The following is a 23,002-nucleotide window of genomic DNA, read 5'->3' on the forward strand; positions in this document are numbered from 1 at the left end:
TATGGGTGAGCCTGTTCTCGTTAGTTCCACCTTATGCCTTTTTATTTTTGTTTCTAGCTCAGGCTATGAACAGTTAAAGGCACTCAGGGATGTGGACGGATGTTCTTAGAAACGTATAAAAAACTCTTTATAAGAAACCACAGAAATGTATTTCCTACCACTGCCAAACACCCCTCTCTCTTCCTTTCTTTTCTTTCATTTTTTTTTAAAACATTTATTTATTTGAGAATGAGAGAGCATAAGTGAGTACGGGGGAAGGGATGGAGGGAGAGCATATCTAAGCAGCATCCCACCAAGCTCAGAGCCTGATGTGGGGCTCGATCCCATGAACCATGAGATCAGGACCTGAGCCAAATCCAAGAGCAGAACCCCGGACGGACTGAGCCATCCTGGCGTCCTCCCCCATCTTCTTTCCCTACAAAAGTGAGTCCTTCTGCTTTTGGTATCCTACCTAGCTCCTCCTGACGGGGCTTCCTCCCAAACTGGGGCCTGATGGCAAATTGTCAGTTGCTGTTTATGATGCCTCCCCAACCGGGCCCTCCGATTACATAACCGCATCACTGCTCATCTGGTTTATTGGAAAGTCTCTGGACTGGACAGTTAGGCTAATCACCCTCCTCTGGGACCTGTCTCCTACGATACTTCTCATAGCCACTTGTAACAAAGACGGAGGGGGCCCCCCTTCCGCCCCATCTTCTGAAGATTGTTTTCACTATGGCAAGTTTGGGAAAAGGGTGTGGTTGGCCAGATTTCTTTAAAGACGTTACAATTGAGCAATCACTGAAGTTGGCTGAAAGCCAACAGATAGAGCCGATAACAAGGCCGGGATTGGCGGATTGGCTTTTCCGCAGTTGTGATTCTACCCTGAACTAAAAACCTGTTTACTCTTATCTTAGGAAAAATCCAGGCCCTACTCTCCTTGCTTGTACTGGAAAGGGCAGGGTAGGCTTTGGGCTTATCAGCAACATGTTTATTTTTCCTCCAGTCCAGGAACCCTGATTCCTACTGAGACCCAAAGATGGCAGAAAGGCTTAGCAGCCGATTACAGAAGTATTCCGTTTTCTCTGAAGTTCCCAATTTTACCAGGCCCTTCCAAGCACAAGGGGCATTGCTTTGTTGTACCTGAAGGCGTAAGAAGGGAAACCTCTCCAGTTTTCCTTAGAGAGCAGAAGGCATGTGTTTGCTCTTTGTCCTTACTTGGGTTCAGTTTCCTCTGATGGCTTTTTTGAGTTCATCGCTCAGGCCACTAAGAGTAGACACAGCAAATTCGTTTGTGGAAACGGTCTGGCTTTGGCCTGTGGTATGTATTTTTAAATATAATTGAGTTGTCTATTACCGTTCTGTTTGGTAGCCTCCCACATTTGGAACGCTTCCAGCTTGAGTGACAGACGTAGCTTTTTTCATTCCCATTTTAGAATTTATTTTAGAATTTCGATTTTGTCATTCAGGGTACAGGATGGCCGGAAGATAGAAACTCTCGATTCTCGGAAGGGCCACCTACATCATGTATGGGGCCCAGTGGAAAATGAAAATGTGAGGCCAGTGTTCAAAAATGATAAAGATGTTCAAGAGAGAGACAGCAGAGCACTGAACCCGGCCTGTGAGGCCAGCCCCGATCCTGGATGGTTTAGAGGCAACTGGAAAGTTATCCAGGCTCTGTGTTTTCTCTCATTCACTTTCCTACTTGCTGGTGTGAGGCTAATCTCCCGCCCTTCAGAAACTGCCCTGTTAAGTTGTGGACTGGGAAGATAACAATATAAATTGAAATTGACTGATGTGGCTTAAGGCCTTTCGTGGAGAAGATACTGAATAGTGGGCTACTTCTCCAGTGCCCGATTACTTTTCATTCGTCCTTATTGTGAAACCGGGTGATAGCATGGGAGAAGAGCAAAACCACTAAAATGAAATCCAGATCAAAAGCTGAACCTAGAATCATCATAGGACCCAGTAATTCCATACCTAGGTGTCTACCCGGAAGAGTTGAAAACAGGGGTTCAAGCAGACAGCTGTCCAGCGGTGTTTACCAAAGCGCTGTTCATCACAGCCTAAAGGTCAAAATAACTCAAATGTCCATGAATGGGCAAATAGATAAATCATGGTAGATGCAGCCAACAGAAGACGATTCAGGCATAACAAGGAAGGAGGCATCGATACATACAACATGGATGAACTTTAAATCGGTTCTACGAGGTGAAAAAAGCCAACCCACAAAAGGTCGTCTGATATATGATTCCAGTTACCTAAAATGTCCAGAACAGGCCAGTCCATAGAGACAGAAAGCAGATTGGCGGTTGCCAGGGCCTGGGGGAGGGGGAATGAGAAGTAAATGCTAACACGCTTCCCTTTGAGTTGATTAAATGTTTTGGAACAAGATAGAGGTGATGGTTGCCTAACATTGTGAATCTACCAAATGCCCCTGAATTGTTCTCTTTTAAAGTTTAGGTTATGTGAATTTTACGTCCATTTCTCTAAAGCTGGAAGCCAAGGGAACAATCCCTTCCGGTGTAGATTTGAGGTGGGAGAAAAAGGCCCAGAGCATCCAAGCTATTGTCCCCAGCCACCCCATCATGGTATCTGGAGCCATGACCATTAGAATCACTCCAGAAAGATCCCGCTTCACTGCAAATATGTTAGCAGGGAAGTGTGACACAGACGTACCCTGAGGCCAACTGAACAAATTCCTTGTTGGTGACTTTTTGGGCCTCGAAGCTTGAGAGAGCCAAGTTCAAGGGCTGAAAGGTGGTTACCTTGGGAGTGTGACCTCTGTTCTCTAGGTCACGGTGTGCTCACCCGCAAAATGAGGGAGCTGGAGTGGATGTTCCCTAAGGTTCTTTAAGACTCCTGTGTTCATCAGACTGGAGTGCACAGGGACTTGTAGGGGGAAAACCAGAATGGGGATTGATCCCTGAAGTAAGGCAAGAGTAGGAAGGCTGAGGAGGTTTACACCTGGGGCCCATAAGAAAAGGGGGGATGAGAAAAGACAAAAGAATTAGGGGTCTGAAGGCAAACTGAGCCTAGTGCATGATTTGGTCTAAATAGGAGAGACTTACTATCCGAGTTCTAGAAAACAGTCCATTTGTAATAAGAGGTATAAGTCATGAGGTAAGGAGATGATTGATGAGATAGAACATATAAGCCATCCATCACAATTTGGGAATTTTTTTTTTTTTAATATTACAGACATTCAGAGATGAAGAGGCAATGAACGAATTCAGTGGAAGAACCAGACATTGGCGGCGTAGATGCGGGCCACCGCAAGTGTGGGCTGTGCGCGAACAGCGGCAGCATCACCTGGGAACCTGGCAGAGAGGTAGAACGCCAGGCCCACCTCACATCCGCAGAATTGGAATCTGCATTTTAGTAAGAGCTCCAGGGAATAGAAATGCATGTTAAAGTTTGAGACGCGCCATCTAGACCGTATTTCTGGAGATATCAGCTCACTACAACCTTATTTACACTTACACGCTTAGCCTGCTGTGCTCTCTACTACAGAATTTTTAGCAGTTGAAAAGTACTTGGACAGAGAAGAACTGAAAAGGAGAGGCTCGCATTGGAGGGGTCTATGAAGTCCGGACCTTGGTGGTGGATCATTGTAATTGGGGATCAGTTGCTCCATCTTCGAACAAAGGGCCATGTTAGCAGCTCCTGGCAAACCTTCAGAATCTAAGGACTCTTGTAAAACAGAAGTAAGCAAACCCTTTCTGGAAAGGTCCAGTTAATACATATTTTTGGTTTCGCAGGCCCAGAATCTCTGTCTTTGGCACAACTACTCAATTCTGCCATTATAACTTGAAAGCAGCCGTAGATAACATGGAAATGCTCATGCCTGGCTGTGTTATGATATTAACTTTATTTGTGGACAATGAGTTTTGAATTTCATATAATTTTCATGTCATTAGATATTCATCTTCTTCTGATGTTTTATTTATTTATTTTTTTGCAATCATTTGAAAGTATAAAAACCATTCTCAGCTCCCAGGCTATAGAAACACAGAGAGTGGGCTGGATTTGGGCCGTGGGCCAGAGTTTGCCGACCCCTGTCCTATAAGGAACACACTCAGCCTGGGGAGAAATAGGCAGAAGAAGTCTAATGTGCTTCCTACTCAAAATTTGGAGCAGATGAGGGGTGGAGAAACATGGACTTATAGTATTCAACTCCCTACTTTCAGATTTTGGACCATGACAGGGGGGCGTGGTGAATTCCCCTTTTATGTGGGCTAAGATTTCAGACACAGCAAAGAGAATTTATCACCCGACACGGCTGTGGAATGCTTTGGAAAGTTCACACGGAGACTCTAAAGAGTTTATGTAAAGAAGCAAGATTACAGAAGTGAGGAACAAACCAAATACCCAGAATTCCTTTTCTTCTGAAGACGCCATGTCACTTGAACAAATCTAAAGGAGACTTTCTATTCCATGGACTATGAAAGTCCTACGCCTAGAGAACTGAGCCCCAAGTCACTCAGTGACACTCTAGGTGCCAAGCCACTTCCTGCAAGAACTTCTAAGCCCTGTTGGTGTAAAATAGAAGCCAGAACTGCCATGATGTGATTTTTCCTCAATTAATTTCTTGACTTGCACATCATTACACCCTGGTGATAACCTGATGGGCTTATACAGAAGTTTCCGGGAATTAAACCCTTTGTGTTTGTTTCAAAGATCTACAGTACACTCTTCTTTTTTCCACTGCAATTTAAAAAAAGACTAAAGTAGCTTGTTCTTAGGACTATTCGTGGTATAAGAAATCCACAGAAATAGGAAAGATGCCATCTCTGAAATCCTTCATCAAGAAAAGGAGTCCAAAATTCGATGGAAGTAAAGCTAATTGGCTGTGGAACTCTCTCTGGTAACTTGTTTCAGAATGCCAACCCTAGCAGGCACTTTCATCCCAAAGCTCTTTTGGCCTTAAGGCTAAGATTTGGCAAATATTTTCTATTAACTAAGAATTTTTTTTTTCCAAATTATGTGAATGTTTGGAGTATAAATTGTCACAGAATGTATGGAAAATAATTTTACAACAGAGATCAGGAGTTTGCAGTATTAAAGCTCTTTGACATCATTATTCCATGCTTTGAATCTATTCTCTGGAGAGAATCCAAAATATAGGAAGAGAACATGTGAGCCCGAGGATGTTGATGAGAACGTTACCACACATTCACAAAACAGTAGAAGCAATCCAAATTTATAACAAAAGGAAATAATAAAAGTAAATTAAGATTTTATCATAGGATGGATTATCATACAGTCATTGACATGCTTAGTATTTCAATTTGTGAGGTGTCCCCTCAAGGTACTAAAATATGAATATAAATCTTCTAAATTATCAAATGAAAAACTCATGTGTTTATATATTTTAAAAACAGGAAAGCTAAAACAAGATTACAGAATTAAGCCCAAACGTCTAACAGTAGAAGTGAACAAAATAAACATAATTTCATTTTTTTAAAAATCTCTCAGATTGAAATAAAAAAAAAAAACTTCCAACTCTCTGTGATACACGGGAGAAGGATTTAACCCATGGTGACTCAAAGTGGAAGATGAGCAAATGCATCGAGCAAAGACAGAAAGAAATAAAGAAAGAAAGGCCAGACTCATGGCATAAGTACGTTCACAGTGTTGCACAGTCATTGCCACTATGCGTCTCTAGAACTTTCTTGTCATCCCAAACAGAAACTCTGTACACGTTCAATAATAATTTCCCATTCCCCTCTTTCCTTAGCTCCTGGTAACCACGATTCTACTTTCTGTCTCTACAAATTTGCCTCTTCTAGGTGCCTCCTGGGTGTGGAGTCATATATTTGTCCTCTTGTGACTGGCTCATTTCAGTTGGCATAATGTTGAGTTCATCCGTGTTGTAGCACGTATTAAAATTTCATCCATTTTTTATGGATGAATACTATTCCATCGTAGGGATAGACCACATTTTGTTCATCTACTCATCTGTTGATGGACACTTGACTTGTCTTGACTTTTGGGCTATTGAGACCAATGCTGCTGTGAACATTGGTGTACAGGCGTCTGTCCAACTCCCTGTTGTTGACTGTTTGGAGCATACACCTAGGAGTGGAATTTCTAGATCATATGATAATTCTGTAAAGTGAATATTTTCAAAATCTTGATGCAAAGTAAGGCCTTCCAGGCAAGATGTAAATTCAGAAGCCATAAGGGAAACTATTGATACATCTAGCTACCTAAAAAACATGAACTTCATAAAACTTTATTTCTAAAGCTAAAGACTGACAAAAACATTGCGGCATGAATGAAAGTGAGCTCCCACCAATCATTATGAACAAGATGGATGATCCAGCAGAAATCAGGCAAACAGGAAGTTTCTGGAGGAGAAGGGGGAGGAGACAAAAGCAAAAGAGCCAGTGAACTTCTGAAAAGATACTCACTCGCACTTAGAATTGAAGAACTATGAATCAAGACCCCAATGAGATACTGTTTTAGACTATGAGTGGCCCCCAAAGTTGAAATGCTACAACACCCAGTAGTGGCAAGAACACTGGTAGACATTCACGTACACTTTTTGGTGGACATGTAAATCTTCTCACCATTTTTGGAGAACAAGTTGGTGACATCTGTTGCCGTTTCAATGGCATGTAATTTTTGTCCCAACAGAGCCATAGATTACTGTATCTACACATCTATTTTTGTTATGCAAAAAGGATGGAAGAACCCTGAAAGTTTATCACTACGAGACTAAATGAATTACGATACCCCCAGACAAGGGAACGTATTCAAAGATAATGGTAATTCAGTTATTAAAAGAATCCAGACTTTCTGACCTCCTGTCTTCTCCATGGATTCTCTTCACCAAGTTTCCATATGTTTGAAGACCCCTAGAATGGTGCTTATGTGTGTGTGGGGGTGGGGGTGTGTCGGAATCTTTATTTTTAACTGCTGCTGCACATATTTTGTTTCTTGTCTTGCTAATGTCAATCCCAGGAGCTATAGAGGGAAGTTTCTTCCCAGTGAAGCTGCCATCTCCAGAAGAGACCCTAGCTCTTCTAGAAGTTTCAAAGGCCTCCCACTATCAAGGAATGCAGAACAGGTACACCAACACTGGGGTGTCCCTGGGACCCTGGCAGGTGCCACACCTAAACTTGTTCTTGCCCCGCCCCCCAGGCCTGGAGTTCCAGGACGTGCACACGTCCTCCAGCTGTCTACCCACACGGCTGTGCTCCCCATTTGCCTGAGGCTGGGAAAGCCCATTTCTTCTCCTTTGGGAGTGTTAGTCTCAGAATGTCTGAACCGCAGTCATCAGTCCCCAAAACTTCTTCATTTTTAACCAAGAGGCCAAAAGGATTCCTAGTAACCTGTTCTGATAAGCCGATGATCCAGTGTTTGACACACAGTTGGGCTTTGCCCCCCGCCCCCTCCCCACCGCCCCATAATGACCTTTGCTAGATATGCTTCCACTCACTACTTCTGCCATCAAGCCCCAATTTGTGTGGGATATAAATATGCTGCTGAACATTAATAAGAGAGTTTAATTCTCCACTTGTGTCCCATAGTTGTTAATTCCTAGAAGCGAGAGAATAGGATCACAATCGGTTAAAAAATCAAGAGCTGACATTATTATTTACATGATAATGCACGCCTCATTAGAGAAGTATTTTGATGTCCTCATCTTCCTAGCATGCATAATAAATAAAAAAGAAAGAAGTTTATGCTAATTTAACTCTAAAGTTTTAAGATAATGATCTCTATCTGATTTTATTAACTAGAACAGCAATCTATTTGGGCCCTAACAATTCAAGAAGAGAGAGTTATTTAAAATACAGGTTGGGGGGCGCCTGGGTGGCTCAGTGCTTTAAAGCCTCTGCCTTCAGCTCAGGTCATGATCCCAGGGTGCTAGGATCAAGCCCCATATCGGGCTCTCTGCTCAGCGGGGAGCCTGCTTCCTCCTCTCTCTCTGCCTGCCTCTCTGCCTACCTGTGATCTCTGTTTGTCAAATAAATAAATAAATAAAATCTTTTAAAAAATAAAATAAAATACAGGTTGGGGGCGCCTGGGTGGCTCAGTGGGTTCAGCATCTGCTTTCAGCTCAGGTCATGATCTCGGGGTCCTGGGATGGAGTCCCCGCTTCTCCCTCTCCCTCTGACCCACCCCTCTGCTCATGCTCTCTGTCTGTCTCTCTCTCTCAAATGAATGCATAAAAGCTTAATTTTTAAAAAAAATAAAATCTTTTTTAAAAAAAATACATGTTGCGTTATATAACTGCTGGGTTTTGGTAGCCATCGGAGATTTTCCATTGTCTTTTGAAAATAGTCCCGAAGTGCCTGTAATTACTGATTTTATCTGTTGGGCCTCTCGCCTAAACTCTTGGACATGCCCTCAACCAACTGCAGCCTGCTGGATCACTGCCCTCTTTTCTTTCCTGGTGCAGGCGGCGCGGGGGGCAAGCACGTGTGACCTCTCATGGTTCCTGTTCCTGTTCTCTCAATTCCCTCCATTGCTCGCTTTCCCCCAGCTTCACTGACACATCGCTTACATACAACATCGAGTTGGTCTAAGGGTACTGTGTGCTGATATTTGATACACGTGTGTATCACAAAATGATGACCCCAACAGGGTTACTTAACGCTTCCTTCCCCTGGCACGAGGTTTGGTTTGGTTTGGTTTGGTTTGGTTAGGTTGGTGGTGAGAATATGTACAATGTACGCTGTTGGCTACTTTCGAGTATACCATATAGTCGTACACGGGCACCAGGTCGCGACAGTCACCCCGCGATATGTGACATCCCCAGAACTTATTCATCCCACGACTGGACGTTCGGACCCTCTGACCAACAGCACCCCATTTCTCCCACCCCCAGGCCCCAGCAACCACTATCCTCTGCTGTTTCGGGGAGTGCAGCTGTTTTCGATTTCATGTATAAATGAAAGCATACCGTATTTCTGGTTCTCCGTCCGGCTTATTTCACTAGCACTTAGCACAGTGCCGTCAAGGAAGATGTGATTCACACACCGCACATCTTTTTCAAGTGTACAATTCATTGCTTGCCAGTACATTCACAGCGACGAACAACCATCACAACCATCCACTGTGGACCACTTTCAGCACCCCAAAAGGAAACTCTATACCAAGTAGTAACCCGTCCTTCTTCCTCCATGCCCCGAGCCCCCTGCAACCACTAACATCCTCTCCGTCTCTATGGGTTTGACTATTCTGGACATTTCATATCGATGGAATCATACAACACATGGCCTTTTGTGGCTGACTAGTCGCACTCAGCATGTGTTCAAGGTTCAGCCACATTCAGCCACACAGCACACACCAATACTATGTCCCTCTTCATAGCTGAATAATCTTCCATTGTATGGACAGACTACATTTTGTTGCTCGACCTGTGGCTGGACATCTGGGCTGTTTCCAGTTTTTGCTTATTATCAAGAATGCTTCTGCGATTCCTGGGTGGCTCAGCCAGTTGGGCATCTGCCTTCACCTCCAGTCATGACCCCAGGGTCCCCAGATCGAGTCCCATATCAAGCTCCCTGTTCAGTGCGGAGTGTGCTTCTCCCTCTGTGGGCTGCTCCCCCAGCGTGTGCTCTTTCTGACAAATAAATAAAATCTTTAAAAAGAAAAAAAAAAAACGCTTCCATTGACATTTCCATTCTTTTTTTTTTTTAAAGATTTTATTTATTTATTTGACAGACAGAGATCACAAGTAGGCAGAGAGGCAGGCAGAGAGAGAGAGAGAGAGAAAGAGGGAAGCAGGCTTCCTGCGGAGCAGAGAGCCCGATGCGGGGCTCGATCCCAGGACCCTGAGATCATGACCCGAGCCGAAGGCAGCAGCCCAAACCACTGAGCCACCCAGGCGCCCCGACATTTCCATTCTTGTGCAGACCAATGTTTTCATTTCTCTTGGGTATGTACTAGAAGGGGAATCGCTGGTCACATGCTAAGTCTACATTAACCTCTTGAGGGACTGCCAAACTGCTTTCCAATGTAGCTGCACCATTTTGCAGACCCACCCACTGTGTGTGAGGGTTGGGTTTCTCCACATCCTCGGCAACATTCGTTATTGTCTGTCTTCTAGATCTTAGCCACCCCCCTGGGTGTGAAGTGAGATCTTATCGTGGTTTTCCTTTGCAGTTCCCTAACGTCCAGTTACACTGAGCATCTTTTCATGCGGATCTTAGCCATCCGAAGAGCTTCTTTGAGGTCAAGTTTATTCAGATTCTCATCACTCTTTCTAATGCCTTTATCTCCCGCTTCCTTGGCCTGCTAGCAACCACTCACCCTCACCTTCACCCCCGCAGGTCAGCTGTGTGGGTTAGCAGGCAGACGTTAGTGCAGAAACCCATGTCCTGGGCGAGCCCACAGGGCTTGCAGAGAAGTTCTAGAAGAGCAGGCCTAGCTCTCAGGCTCTCAGGCTCTCAGGCTCTCAGGCTCTAGTCTCCTCCCATCTCCCCGCCCTGCTGCTGGGCTGTGAGTAATTCTTTGCTCTCTTTCCCACCACACCCAGTCCCCAATGAACGCTCACTTCCTGGTCTTGAAGCTGATACTCCAATTGTTAAGGACTTCTCTTTCTCTTTGCACGAGGTCAGAGCCCTGCCGTCTGCAGGATGCCGGCGCTGTACTTTGATCACTAGGGCGACCCTTTCCTACTGGGGAGCGACCATTTTCTACTACTGAGACCCCCAGCATTGGTGGGGGGGGGGCTCCCTGCAGCAATGCAAATCTGCCTTTGGCACAGGCCCCAAAGTAGCCCTCCCCTCTGTAACTGCCCTGAGTTCATGGACTTGCCTGGTTTTTACCCCAACAGGAAACACCTTCTAATCTAATCTCACCCAAAAGAATGCCCCCCATCTCTACTGCCACCCCCCGCCGCGTACCCTCTTACTGAAAACTCATCCAGTATCTGTGCTTTTTTTCTGCCTCCACCCTTCCCCACCAGTCTTGGGAGGCAGGACCGGGCTACACTGCCCTGTCTGTAAGGATGAAATCTTGAATTTAAAAACCAAGGCAATGTGGCCGTGAGAAGCAATACAGCCAAGCTTTGAGAACTTGAACTCTGGAACCAGACCACCTTGGGTTGAATCTCAGTTAACAAGTTCATCGATCGTTCCTTAACTTGGTTTCCCTGTCGGTAACACACACATAGGTTTGCAAGCCCATATTAGAATTCGGTAAGGCTGTTTGAATGGATCACAAAGACGCATATTTCTTGGCAGGCAAGGAACTTCACAATACAGCATTACATCAAAGAAATAAAGGTCAGGACTGCAGACATTTGAAATACCCCTGTATCCCAACATGTATGGACCCACAGAAGCATATACCCTGAGAGGCTAACGGTAGTTTTTACTGAATAACAGAATTTTAATTGATTGTATTTATGATTGGTCTGTTCCTTATTTTCTAAGTTTTCAGTATTCATTATCCATGACTTGAATAATGTTTCAGCATAAAGAAAAGGATTCTCCGCTTGTCTCGTTGAACCCTGTGACTTCTTGGTTTCAGGTCCCCTTTGTATGGGAGGTACCAAAACTCTCATATCATTGCGACTGTTTTGTTCATTCGCTTGCCCACGTTGGGGGCATGGATTATATTTAGAGAGAGTAGTTGACCATTTTGGTCTTAGTCTTCCTACAGATTTGTTTCCTTAAGTACCAACTCTCCTGGAAGTTTAAGGAGGCATAGTTTGGCTCCAGCAAGAAGTAAAATCCATGTTTCTTGCCTCCCGTTCTGGGCTTTGTCCTTACTGTGCCATCTTTGAAGATTTTATTTATTTATTTGACAGAGACATCACAAGTAGGCAGAGAAGCAGGCAGAGAGGGAGGGGGGAAGCAGGTTCCCTGCTGAGCAGAGAGCCCGATGTGGGGCTCGATCCCAGGACCCTGAGATCATGACCTGAGTCAGAGGCAGTGGCTTAACTCACTGAGCCACCCAGGTGCTCCTATGCCATCTTTGATTGGCGATCCTTAACCATTCACATTTGCTAAAGCCCACAGTGCCCTACTCTGGGAGATTCGTCAATCAGTTGTCATTTAAAGAAACATCCCACCACAGGATTAAAACCACAAATTATTTCAGCTGAGAGGTACCAGCAAGTTTGAACAATAACGTTTGATTAATTAACCTGGAAAATCAGGTCAGTCCCAACTGGTTTCTGTCTGTAGATAAAACTTAAATCATGCTGCTTGTAATTACGAAATGTCAGAACAGTGTGTCCAACTGAGCAAAGACCTTGGGTTTAGTGTCACACGGCCCAAACAGCTGGATGCCTGGCGGCATGGAGTGGGGTGTTTGGGGGCTACTGTCTGTGTTTCCTTTTCTGTAAAAACCGGTAATGACTCACTCCAACATCCCTCATGGCCTTGTTCAAAAATATGCCGAATAAGCTCTGCCCAGGCCCCGAAATTTTATCATAAGACAAAAGATGTTCCACGCATCCCCGCTAAAAATTTCAGGATGACCTCCATTAACTAGGGTGGATCTAAAAACCTGGATCAGAATCTTCTGTGACACAACAGCTGGCAGCCTTGGACCTGACGTAAGGAAAAGATGTTATTATTCATGATCGAGGTGAAGAATTTCCTGACATTTCTTGGGCTGCCTGGGTGGCTCAGTCAGTTAGGCGTCTGCCTTTGGCTCAGGTCATGATCTCAGGGTCCTGGGATCGAGCCCCACATCAGGTTCCCCGCTTGGTGGGAGCCCTGCTTTTCCCTCTACCTCTGCGTGCCACTCCCCCTTGCTTGTGCTCTCTGTCAAATGAATAAATAAAATCTTAAAACAAACAAACAAACTTCCTGACATCTCTTAATGTGTCATCATTTACTTCTTAGCCACCTTTCCCCTCTAGTATCTATTCAAAACAAGTATCACACTCGGCAGGTACTTTTAAAAGACATCCGCCCAGAATTAAGACATGCCTACACTAGCAGAGAGAGACTGATGAAGGGATGGGCAAATGTTTGGTGATAATGTTCTCAAATCGCTGCATCCTCGGTCTTTCTTCTTTTTGTCCAGTTCTATGGTAATGTCTTCCTCCTCTGACTTCTCCCACACTAGCCTGTGTAGGACTGGATTGACTTGGCCTCCTGACCACAGAGGACGTGACACACTGTCAGTGGCATTAGAGTCTCCGGGTTTCTCAAAATACCTTCCAAAGCCACCCGCATCTAGATAATCTGGGCTATTGTTGAATATTGCAACAACCTGTACCTCACCACACAGCTACTGAACACACATATCTAGGAGTGGAATTTGGAAATCTGCATGTTAATCAAACTTGCCAAATTATTCTAGGCACACACCACAGTTAGAGAGCGGAGTGTCTGTTGGCTGGGTGAACATTCTGTCTTTTCGGAGACTGACCTTAACCCTCAGCCGGAGTATAAGGGATTGGGTCAAAGCCAGTGGCACCTCCTGGCTCGTTACTTTGCCGTCCAAGATGGTGGAGGGGTCAGGAGTGGGGCAAGGAACAATCCCAGCACTGTGAAAATGATTCAGGGTGCACAAAAGGACACCGGTAGGAGAATGAAAAGGCAAGACGAGACAGGGAGAAAATATTTACAAATCACATAACTGATGAAGGACTCATATCCAGAATTATCTAAACAACTCTCACATTCCAATAATAAAAACAAAACAAACAACTCGATTTAAAAATGACCAAAAGATTGGATCAACCACTTCACTCAAGAGAGGCAGACAGCAAATAAGTACATGAGTAGATGTTCAACATCATTAGTCATCAGGGAATTATGAACTAAACCTAGCAGGAGATCCCACCACAAAGGGAAGAATGGCTATGATTTTTTTTTTTTTTTAACTGATAATGCTGCCAAACATATGAAGCCATCGAAAATCCTACTAATGGCAATGGAAAATGGTCCTGCTATATTAGAGAACTGCTAGTTTTTAAGATTTCATTTATTTATTTGACACAGAGAGAGAGAGCCCAAGTAGGCAGAGAAGGAAGCAGAAAGAGAGGGAGAAGCAGGCTCCCCGCTGAGCAGAGAGTCCAATGTGGGGCTCAATCCCAGGACCCTGGGATCATGACCTGAGCCAAAGACAGATGCTTCACCGACTGAGCCACCCAGGAACCCCAGAAAACTGGTAGTTTCTTATAAGATGAACGTGCACTCATGGTGTCTGGATGGCTCAGTCTGTTAAGCATCTGACTCTTGGCTTCAGCTCAGGTCATGATCTCAAGGTGGTAGGGTCAAGCCCCATGTTAGGCTGGGCACTCAGCACAGTGTCTGCTTCAGATTCTCTCTCCCTCTCCTTCCTGCTCATGCTCTCTCTCTCTCTTGCAAATAAATAAAATCTTTAAAAAAGAAGAAGAAGGGGCAACTGGGTGGCTCAGTGGGTTAAGCCTCTGCCTTAGGCTCAGGTCATGATCCTAGGGTCCTGAGATCGAGCCCCGCATCAGGCTCCCTGCTCTGCGGGAAGCCTGCTTCTCTCTCTCCCACCCCCTGCTTGTGTTTCCCTCTCTCGCTGTGTCTCTCTCTGCCAAATAAATAAATAAAACCTTTAAAAAAATAAAAAAGAAAAAGAAAAAAGAAGAGGAAGAATGTGCACTCAGCAAACAACTCAGCACTCCCACTACCAACCCCAGTGTGATGGTATCGGGAGGTGGGACTTTGGGAGGTGATTAGGTCATGGGGATGGAGCCCTCACGACTAGGATCAGTGCCCTTATAAAAGGACTCTCTCACCCTCTTTTTTATTTTTTTAAAATATTTTATGTATTATGAAAGAGAGCAAACACGATCAGAGAGGGATCGGGAGAAACAGACTCATTGCTGAATGGTGCGCTTGACAGGCTCGATCCCAGGACCCTGAGATCACAACTGGAGCCAAAAGCAGATGCTTAACCGGCTGAGCCACCCAGGTGCCCCTTACACTCTCTCTTAGTCTCTCTGGTCTTAGTCTACCTGCCTCCAGAACTGTGAGATATTAATTTCTGTTATAACGGCCTAAACTGAGACAATAGGAGAAATGGAAACATACATCCCCATGAGCGTCTGTACAGGGGACTTTTATAGGGGAACCATCCACAGTCGCCCCAAACTCAAAACAACCCAAATGCTCCATCAACAAGGAAACACATAAACAGTCTGTGATGCATACGGTGATCAGGACCTCTCTGCCATAAAAAAGAACAAAGCACTGATCCGGTCGATAACACGAATGAACCTCAAAGGCATTATGGGGCATAAAGATAGGGAGAGACAAATGATGATATATTGTTAAGATGCCGCTTATGTGGCATTCTGTAAAAGGCCAAACTATAGGGACACAGATCAGTAGTTGTCAGGAACTGGGGATTGGTGGGAGGCAATGGGCAACTCTTTGAGGCGATACGAATATTCTGTATCTTGATGGTGGTGGTAGTTACATGACTATATCTGTTTCTCAAAACTCCTGGAACTGTATACATAAAAAGGACAGATTATACCATTGGTAAATGATGCCTCACAAAAGCTACATGATCAACAATAAAGAAAGGTCACAATAGAGTCTGTGGGCCCACAAGGGCATTTGCGCTAATATAGTCACCATCTTCCAAGTTAAGACTCACTTGTGCTGGAAGAACTGAAGAAGAAAGTGTTTCCAGAAACAATATGGCGCACCACTGTGGAGGCTTCTGAGGTCTGCTGTGTGGGATTGGAGTGGTAGAAACATCGACTTCTATAATAAAAGATGCCTCTGCCAGAGTCCGTGGCCACTTCTTCCGAAGCAACCCCGCATGCCCTTTAGAATAAGAGAGAAATGAGCTCCAAATCATGGCGGATCCAAAATGTTGTACATTAAAACAATTCATACAGCATTTGAGCCTCCAGAAAGCAATATAAAGAATGTAGGGCCAGAGTGCCTGAGTGGCTCAGTTGGGTAAGCGTCTGCCTTCAAGCTCAGGCCATGATCCCAGCATCCTGGGATCAAGTCCCTCATGGGGCTCCCTGCTCTGCGGGGGTCTGCTTCTCCCTCTATCTCTCCCTCTGCTCCTCCCGGCCCAAACTCATGCTCTATCACTCATTCTCTCAAATAAATAAAATATTTTTAAAAAAATAATGTAGGGCTAGTTGCTCCTGCACTGTTTAACAACCCCCCTGCGAGATCTAACCTCTCTTCTGAAAACAGTTCCAAGGCAAGTTCAGTCAACAGTCTCTCTCAAAAATGGAGAAGAAGATCAAGTAACAGGTGATTTTTTTTTTTTTTTGTCCAGAAAACAACTTTCTACACAGCAGGAGAGCAAGGGAAAAATAAATGTTTAATAATAACAACAAAAATGAAAAATAAAAAAAAAAAACAAAAAAAGATATCAAATCACCCCTTTGTTTTAATTTCCCAGTGCTAGATAAACAACCTGGGTGACTGACACTTCTTCTTTTCTTTTCTTTCTTTTTTTTTTCTTTTTTAGAGATTTTATTTATTTGTTGTGACTGACATTCCTTATTCACTGACTCAATCCATTTGGTGCCACTCAGACAGGTCCAGATTTTTCTCCATGGATGGGAAGAAAGGGCCAAAGAGGAGAATGAGGATTTTAGGGACACCAGGTGCATGATGAGACAGACGGGGTAGACTGGATCACAGAAGCAGCATCGCAGATTCTATAAGAAGTTTTCCCTCAGCGAAGCGCAAGACGCATGTCATGGGTAAAGATCCAAGTTTTCAACAGCAGATAGAGTGGGATATGGGTCAGCCTGAAAGCAACCAGACGGCGCGTTCCGCTAGAAACACTGTACAAAACACCCACTTGGGTGAAAAGGGATTTGCCTTGTAATGAGGCATGGCCGTTGGGAAATGCACGTTGTGGAAAAACAAACCCAGTCCCAGTCTTAGCTCGACAGTCTCACGACAACACTACAGCGTCTTAAAATAGTTTCCCCTTCTCCAGTCACTTTTGCAAAGCTCTTTAGGATTTCTAGAGTTCAGTGGCACTCCAGTGGGGAGCTGGTACTCAGGAATGCCCTTCCGAAGGGAGCTGGCAGCTGGCCGCAGGGCAGGTCTCGGTGCCCGGCCTCCGGAGACCTGTGGATTTGGCAGGGGAATAAGCCTTTCTCAAACCCTCACAACGGACGCCACAGAAGGATCTGATGGGCCTTGCCCTGCACAGTCCACGTTCCTCACGCTGCCTGCAGTTGTCATTTCAATCAGGGCTTCACTACAGAGCAAATTTTCCTTCTAAAATATTTTCTTTCATAGGGAACCTGTTCGTGTGGGCACTATGTCCATGCATAGGGCAGCACACTCTATTTCTTTAAGAAATGACCCTCATGGGGGCGCCTGGGTGGCTCAGTCGGTTAAGTGTCTGCCTTCGGCTCAGGTCATGATCCCAGGGTCCTGAGATCGAGTCCTGCATTGGGCTCCCTGCTTACTGGGGAGTCTGTTTCTCCCTCTCCCATTCCCCCTCTGCTCATGATCTCGCATTCTTTCTCTCAAATAAATAAATAAAATCTTTTAAAAAAGAAATTAATGGGCAGACTTGGGAAAAAATAAATACATTCTTGTCTAAAAACAAATAAATAAATAAAATCTTTTAAAAAAGAAATTAATGGGCAGACTTGGGAAAAAATAAATACATTCTTGTCTAAAAATCCACTTTCTTGTATCCAAACCATGAACAGTGATACTAATTTCGATCAAGTTAACCAGACACCTTCTCTGCGGCCCAGCATTTTATTCCTAGGTATCTTAACCAAGGGAAATGAAAGCACAGGGCTGTAAAATACAACACGCATAGCAGCTTTATTCATCATAGGTCCAAGCTGGAAATGGGCCAAATGCTAGTCAACAGAAGAATGGATACACAAATTGCAGTGTATCTTTACGGTGGAAAAATACACAGCCTTTTTTTTTTTTTTTTTTTTTTTAAAGAGAAAACTACCAATATACAACCACATGGATAAATCTTAAAAATACTACTTGGCAAGAAAGAAGCCAGATGATTCCATTTATATGAAGTTTACAAGTTAGTAAACCTAGTTTCTGGAGTATAAGACAGAATGGTTCAGTGAGGTATGAGGAACATGGGGGTTAGCTGGCTGGGAAAGGGAACAGGGGAACCTTTTGGGGTAATTGGAGATTCCATCTCTTGATCCAGGCAGTTGTTCCAAGAAAGTAAAGAGAGGGAGAAATTCATCAAGCTGTACAGGTAAGATACGTGCATTTTACCACGTGTAAATTTCACATCAGTTTAAAAACAAGAAATACCAATGATGACCATGTCCCCTTGTTGCAGATGGGGCAGAACAAGGGAGGATTCCTGTTTATCAGCATCAGACTTGGCTTTGAGCTTCTTGACCTGCAGGCAGTGAAGAGAACGAAGTAACATTTCTCATAGTAAGCACACGGAAAGCACACATTAACCACCGACTGAGCACCTAATGTGTGTTTGCTGATGTGCTGCGGTCCTTGGGAGACTTCACAATAATTCAAACAGGGTTCCTGCTTCCCAGTAGCTCAGAATCTAGTCGAGGACATACTGCATGGATGTTGACAAGAAATGGAGGTAGAAAGTGACAGCAGCCTCAGACGGGTTGGAGCCGAGCGCTGGGACCGCCAGATGCCTCATCCAGCATTCGCCGGAAACTGTTCCCAGAGTGAAGCAGAGGGAAGGTAAATGCCATGTTTTCACAGGGGAGAGTGCTTCAAAGAGAGCATGGAAAAGGTAAGCATAGAGAGGGAGGTGCAAATGAAATGTCCATTTTCCCCTCAAATCCTACCCTAGAAGGGCTTTGACTTTGTCTGTATGCCTCAAGTGATCGATCTGGGGACACAAGGGGTGTCAGGCTGTGTTAGTTTCCTAGGGCCGCTATAACCAATGATCACAAACTTAGTGGCTTAAAACAAGGAAAATGTCTTCTCATGGTTCTGGAGGCCAGAAGTTTGAAACCAGTACCACTGAGCCAAAACCAAGATGTTGGCGGGGCCGTGCTCCCTTTGTTTGGAAATTCTAGGGGAGAATCTGTGCCTTGCTTTATCCTGCTTCTGCTGACTGCCCACATTCCTTGGCTTGTGGCCCCGCTGTTCAGGTTTCTGTCTCTCCGATCAGATGCCTTCTCTGCTGTGCGTGCGCCATGCCTCCCTATGCCTCCTTCTTGTAAGAATGCTTGTAACTGCAATTAGGGTCCACCCAGAAAACGCAGAATAACCTCCTTATCTCCCAAAGCTTAACTTAATCACACCTGCAAAGACCATTCTTTTTTTTCCACATTAAGTAATATTCCCAGGCTCCAGGGTTTAAGACCTGACATCTTTGGGGGCCATCATTCTTCCTGCTGCACGCGCCCAGCCCCTATGTTGGTTGCAAGGCGTGTAAAGGGAGGCAAACACTGACCTCTCTCTGTCAACATGAAAGATGCAGTAGAAACCTGTATGCACGGTCCTGCCCTCCCTCCTTCCGTCTTCTGCCTAGTGGTGCTTGCGGGCCGCTCGCTTCCTGGTTGCTGAATGACTCCTTGAAGGAGCCCCACACAGAGCTTCCTCAGAGCTGTGGGTAGAATGCACGGAACCAAGACTCTCGGGCAGGGCTGCTCACCGCAGTGACAACCCAAAATGTCTCCAAGCATCGTCACACGTTCCCCGGGGTGGGGCAAATTGCCCCCTGCCCTGTGAGACCCCTGCAGGGAGGTGATGGGGCCTCTCTGTAGCCCCAGGGGAGGCTGGGCTGCCTTATCACCTATCTCCCCTTTCTCCAGTTCCCCCCAGTTTTAAGAACACAGAGGCCCACGCTGCTGGGTCTCACCTCCAGCCCGGGTGTCTTTAGCCCCACGGGGGAGGGCCTTCCACAGCTGGGTTTCCTGAGACTAGAAATAACTGGGGCCCCAAGTGAGGGGCTCAGCCGGCAGAGCATGGGTTCTCTCTGTCCAGATGGTTCTGGATGTGATCTCTTAGGGGTCACTGGGAACTTTCCTAACCTCGGGCCTCAGAGAAGCTGAGAAACCTTGCAACCTTCCCTAGGATCTCAAGAGTCAGAGGAGATTGAGGCCTTGAAGGTTGGGGTCCCAGGGCCATTCCATATAACTTAGGGCCTCTGTTCTTGCCCGTAAACACAGAAGAACATCTCAGTGTTGTAGAGTGGTGTGTGGTTAAGAGCAAGGGCTTGGGCATCTGACCGTTGATGTAGATTCCTAGCCTCACTATTTACACGCTCAGGCACCGTGGACAAGTAAAGCAAACTCTCTGGTTCAGTTTCTTCATCTGCAAAATGTGGATAAGAATAGGGAGTCCTTTGTGAGACCACGGTGGGACCAAAACAGACAGTACTTATAAAGTGGTCGCTAAATATTCACTTTGAAAAGTTAGGATGAGGTTTATTGGAGTTCCGTTATATCCTTCCACCAGACTTGATCATCCTGCACAAAGAATGCCTAAGAAGAAGATCTGAGGGGTGCATTTATTTCCTGGAGTCTGTGAAACGGACCTCCTGCACATCAGTAAGACACGCAGCATTCCTTCTGCAATACCCCATAATCTCATAAGCCACTGCTGGTTCTTTTTGCACAAGACAAGACTAGTTTCTCTTTCCTATGTATTTTCATGTAAATGGTACAAAGCCAGAAGCCACACTTGAAGTCGGGTTGTTTTTTGTTTGTTTTTTTAATGACAGTAAAAACTAAGTTCCCTAGTCTGGCTCCTTTCTTTGCTTTGAAGCTACCCTGTAAGTTCACGGGCAGGCTCAAATGTGTAGAGCTAAGACTTCTTTTATAACAGGGAGAGAGACACACACTTCTCAGAGCCTAGCTTTTCAAGCGCATATATTATAAATTTAGGCAAATGAAGGAAGATTACGGCCAAATATGGGAAGAACATGATGAAAAACCTCAATCGTGATTGGCTTTTGACTTGCCCCAAAAAGAGAACATTGTGGTTTAAACATCGTCCCCAGGAAGTGTTGAAATCAACTGAATGGTTTTTCAAACTCCTTCTCATCATTTCAACCAGGGCCCAGCCTCACCACGATTGGCTGCTGGAAGAGCCAAGCTCTAAGTCCGGGCTGACATTTTCAACCCTTGTTTGACAGAACATAATTAGTGGAGAAGCCACACCCCAGTGGCCTTGACATTTGAGTCTCAAGAGCTTTCAGTCCCCATATTGGGTCGAATTTCAGTCGTTTTTCCTGCCATGCTGCCAATTTGCACCACTGTAAGCCGAGCAGCTTGAACAGCCTGAAAAGCAAGCTATAGCTCGGCTGGTTTTAAAACTCCCATTGAAAGCCCCGTGCTGATAAAAGGATGTGGACCGCGTGGCTCCAAGTTGGCCCCTCTCCTCGATGGCCCGCGATGATAAAATGCCTTGCCACTGAAATGTCCACCGAGCATCTGAAAGCACGGGCGTTCGTTCCAGGCCAGCATAATCCGTTATCAGCAGCCCAGCCACTCCTGTTGCTTTTGTGATCAGAGCATGAGGCTCTTGCTCAGTCACCCCAGAAACTCTGTGACGATGAAGGCTATGCACGCTGCCCTCATCCTATGAGCCCCCAAGGCACACAAGATAGCCATGCGGGAGCCCATGCCCGAGCTGGCGTCCCTTGTCGATCATTTGCACACAGTCAGGTCCTCACCTCCAAACCTTGATGAACAGCAAGTCAGCCCCAGGCATCCCCTGGAAAGCCCACGGGGAGCATTATCCCTAGTGGAGAAACAGACTGACGCAGTCCGTTGTGGCCAGAAGCAGAAGAGGACCAGCACCGGTTCACCTCGATTGCCCACGGCACAGAGTGCCCCGAACGACCTCAAAGGTCAACTTGTGCATTCGCTTTCCCTTTTCACAAGAGCTAGTCACAGACACATGCCCCGTCCCCTTACTGGAGCCTCAACCCCTAACTGGCTAGCCTGTCATGAACTCTGACTGGAACGGGGAAGTATGGGTGTGGGGGACATAAGGGAAATTTTGGATGAGGCTTTTGTCTTTTTTTCATGTTCAAGTCCAGGGCCTTTTGCGCTTGTCTCTTTGATAAAGGTCGGTAGCTCTGACAAAATGGTCCTTGAGGGGTCACTTCCTTCTGGAAAGACCCTGGGAAGTACCCTCAGCTTTAAGTCTGATCAGTTTTCCTCCTGGATCTCTAAATCCCACAAACGGAGCTGGTTCGTGCTGCTTATTCTCCCTCCAGATGCTGCAGCGTCATGGTCAGTCCTCAGTACCAAGGATCCTTTGAGTAATAAAGAAACCCTTATGGGACTGTAAATCGGCAGAGCCGCTTGGAGGGTGGGCCGATAAAGTGCCCCGGTCCTCGCGATGACCATTCGTAACCACGTCGTAGGAAAACAGGGCTAATGTGGCTAAAATACCACGTACCATGAAATAAAAGGGAACAAAACCGCACGGGCAGAGTGACCTCGGTCCATAAGAAAAGAGACAAGTGTTCATGAATGGTATGTACTGGTGGAGACAACAAACACCAGAAATGGTGGCTAAAAGCTCGTGTAGTCCCGTGGGGAAGGAGGCGGCTGCTCCCGCACGCTGATTTGGGGACCACGTACTGTGATCCTTTGCCCAGCTGCCTGAGGAGGCAGGAATTCTGAGCTGATGGGCAGGGAGGGGGAAAACCCAGGCACTGGGGTCTGGCTAAAACAGTCTTCTGTTTTCCTGAGTCAACACAGGGGAAGAGAAGGCCTTGATCACCCATAGCCTTCAGATCGCACTGAGGCAAACCCTGGGCAGAGTTCGAGGAGGAGCCTAGAGGCCCCGGGAGGCCCTATTTGGGAACCTGTGGCCATGGTCACAGTGCTCTCTTGGGAGGTCCGATGTGGACCTTGCATGAGGCCACGTCCTGCTCCCTGCTCTCTAGTTGCTCTTCACCAGGCGCTGGGCTCAGTAGGCGAGGCAGCAAGCCTCCTGACCTCCCAAACCAACCTGCCCGTGCCCACCTCATCTGTTCCACCTTTGAGCACCACCTTGCCACCTGTCAGTCATGTTCCTGATGCTTCCTTGGAAGTCCCTCTGCCAAAGCACACTGCTTTTAGTCCCCGAGATATCCCAACTCCTCCCCAAGGTCTACATGAATGGCTAAACCGGCTCTCCACTTTTCTCTCTCT

General features: G+C 45.7%; 1 protein-coding gene and 2 long non-coding RNA genes across 3 annotated transcripts in view; 1 reads left to right on the plus strand and 2 right to left on the minus strand.

The window, feature by feature from the left end:
• LOC309856219 (uncharacterized protein) overlaps window positions 1-23,002 on the minus strand; it is a 212,230-nt gene that overhangs the window by 167,483 nt on the left and 21,745 nt on the right. Inside the window, exon 2 of the mRNA XM_082717116.1 lies at window positions 15,541-15,713. Coding sequence (XP_082573242.1) covers window positions 15,541-15,713 — 173 coding nt within the window. The remainder of the gene's footprint in view (window positions 1-15,540; window positions 15,714-23,002) is intronic.
• On the plus strand, window positions 185-6,787 carry LOC309856223. Its single transcript, XR_014307103.1, has 2 exons — window positions 185-423; window positions 3,181-6,787. It is a non-coding gene; the product is annotated as an uncharacterized lncRNA (long non-coding RNA).
• On the minus strand, window positions 5,167-9,501 carry LOC309856225. Its single transcript, XR_014307105.1, has 2 exons — window positions 8,897-9,501; window positions 5,167-6,332 (listed from the first exon to the last, which is right to left on the minus strand). It is a non-coding gene; the product is annotated as an uncharacterized lncRNA (long non-coding RNA).

The sequence above is a fragment of the Mustela nivalis genome, assembly GCF_964662115.1.
Source record: "Mustela nivalis genome assembly, chromosome: X".
NCBI lineage: Eukaryota > Metazoa > Chordata > Mammalia > Carnivora > Mustelidae > Mustela > Mustela nivalis.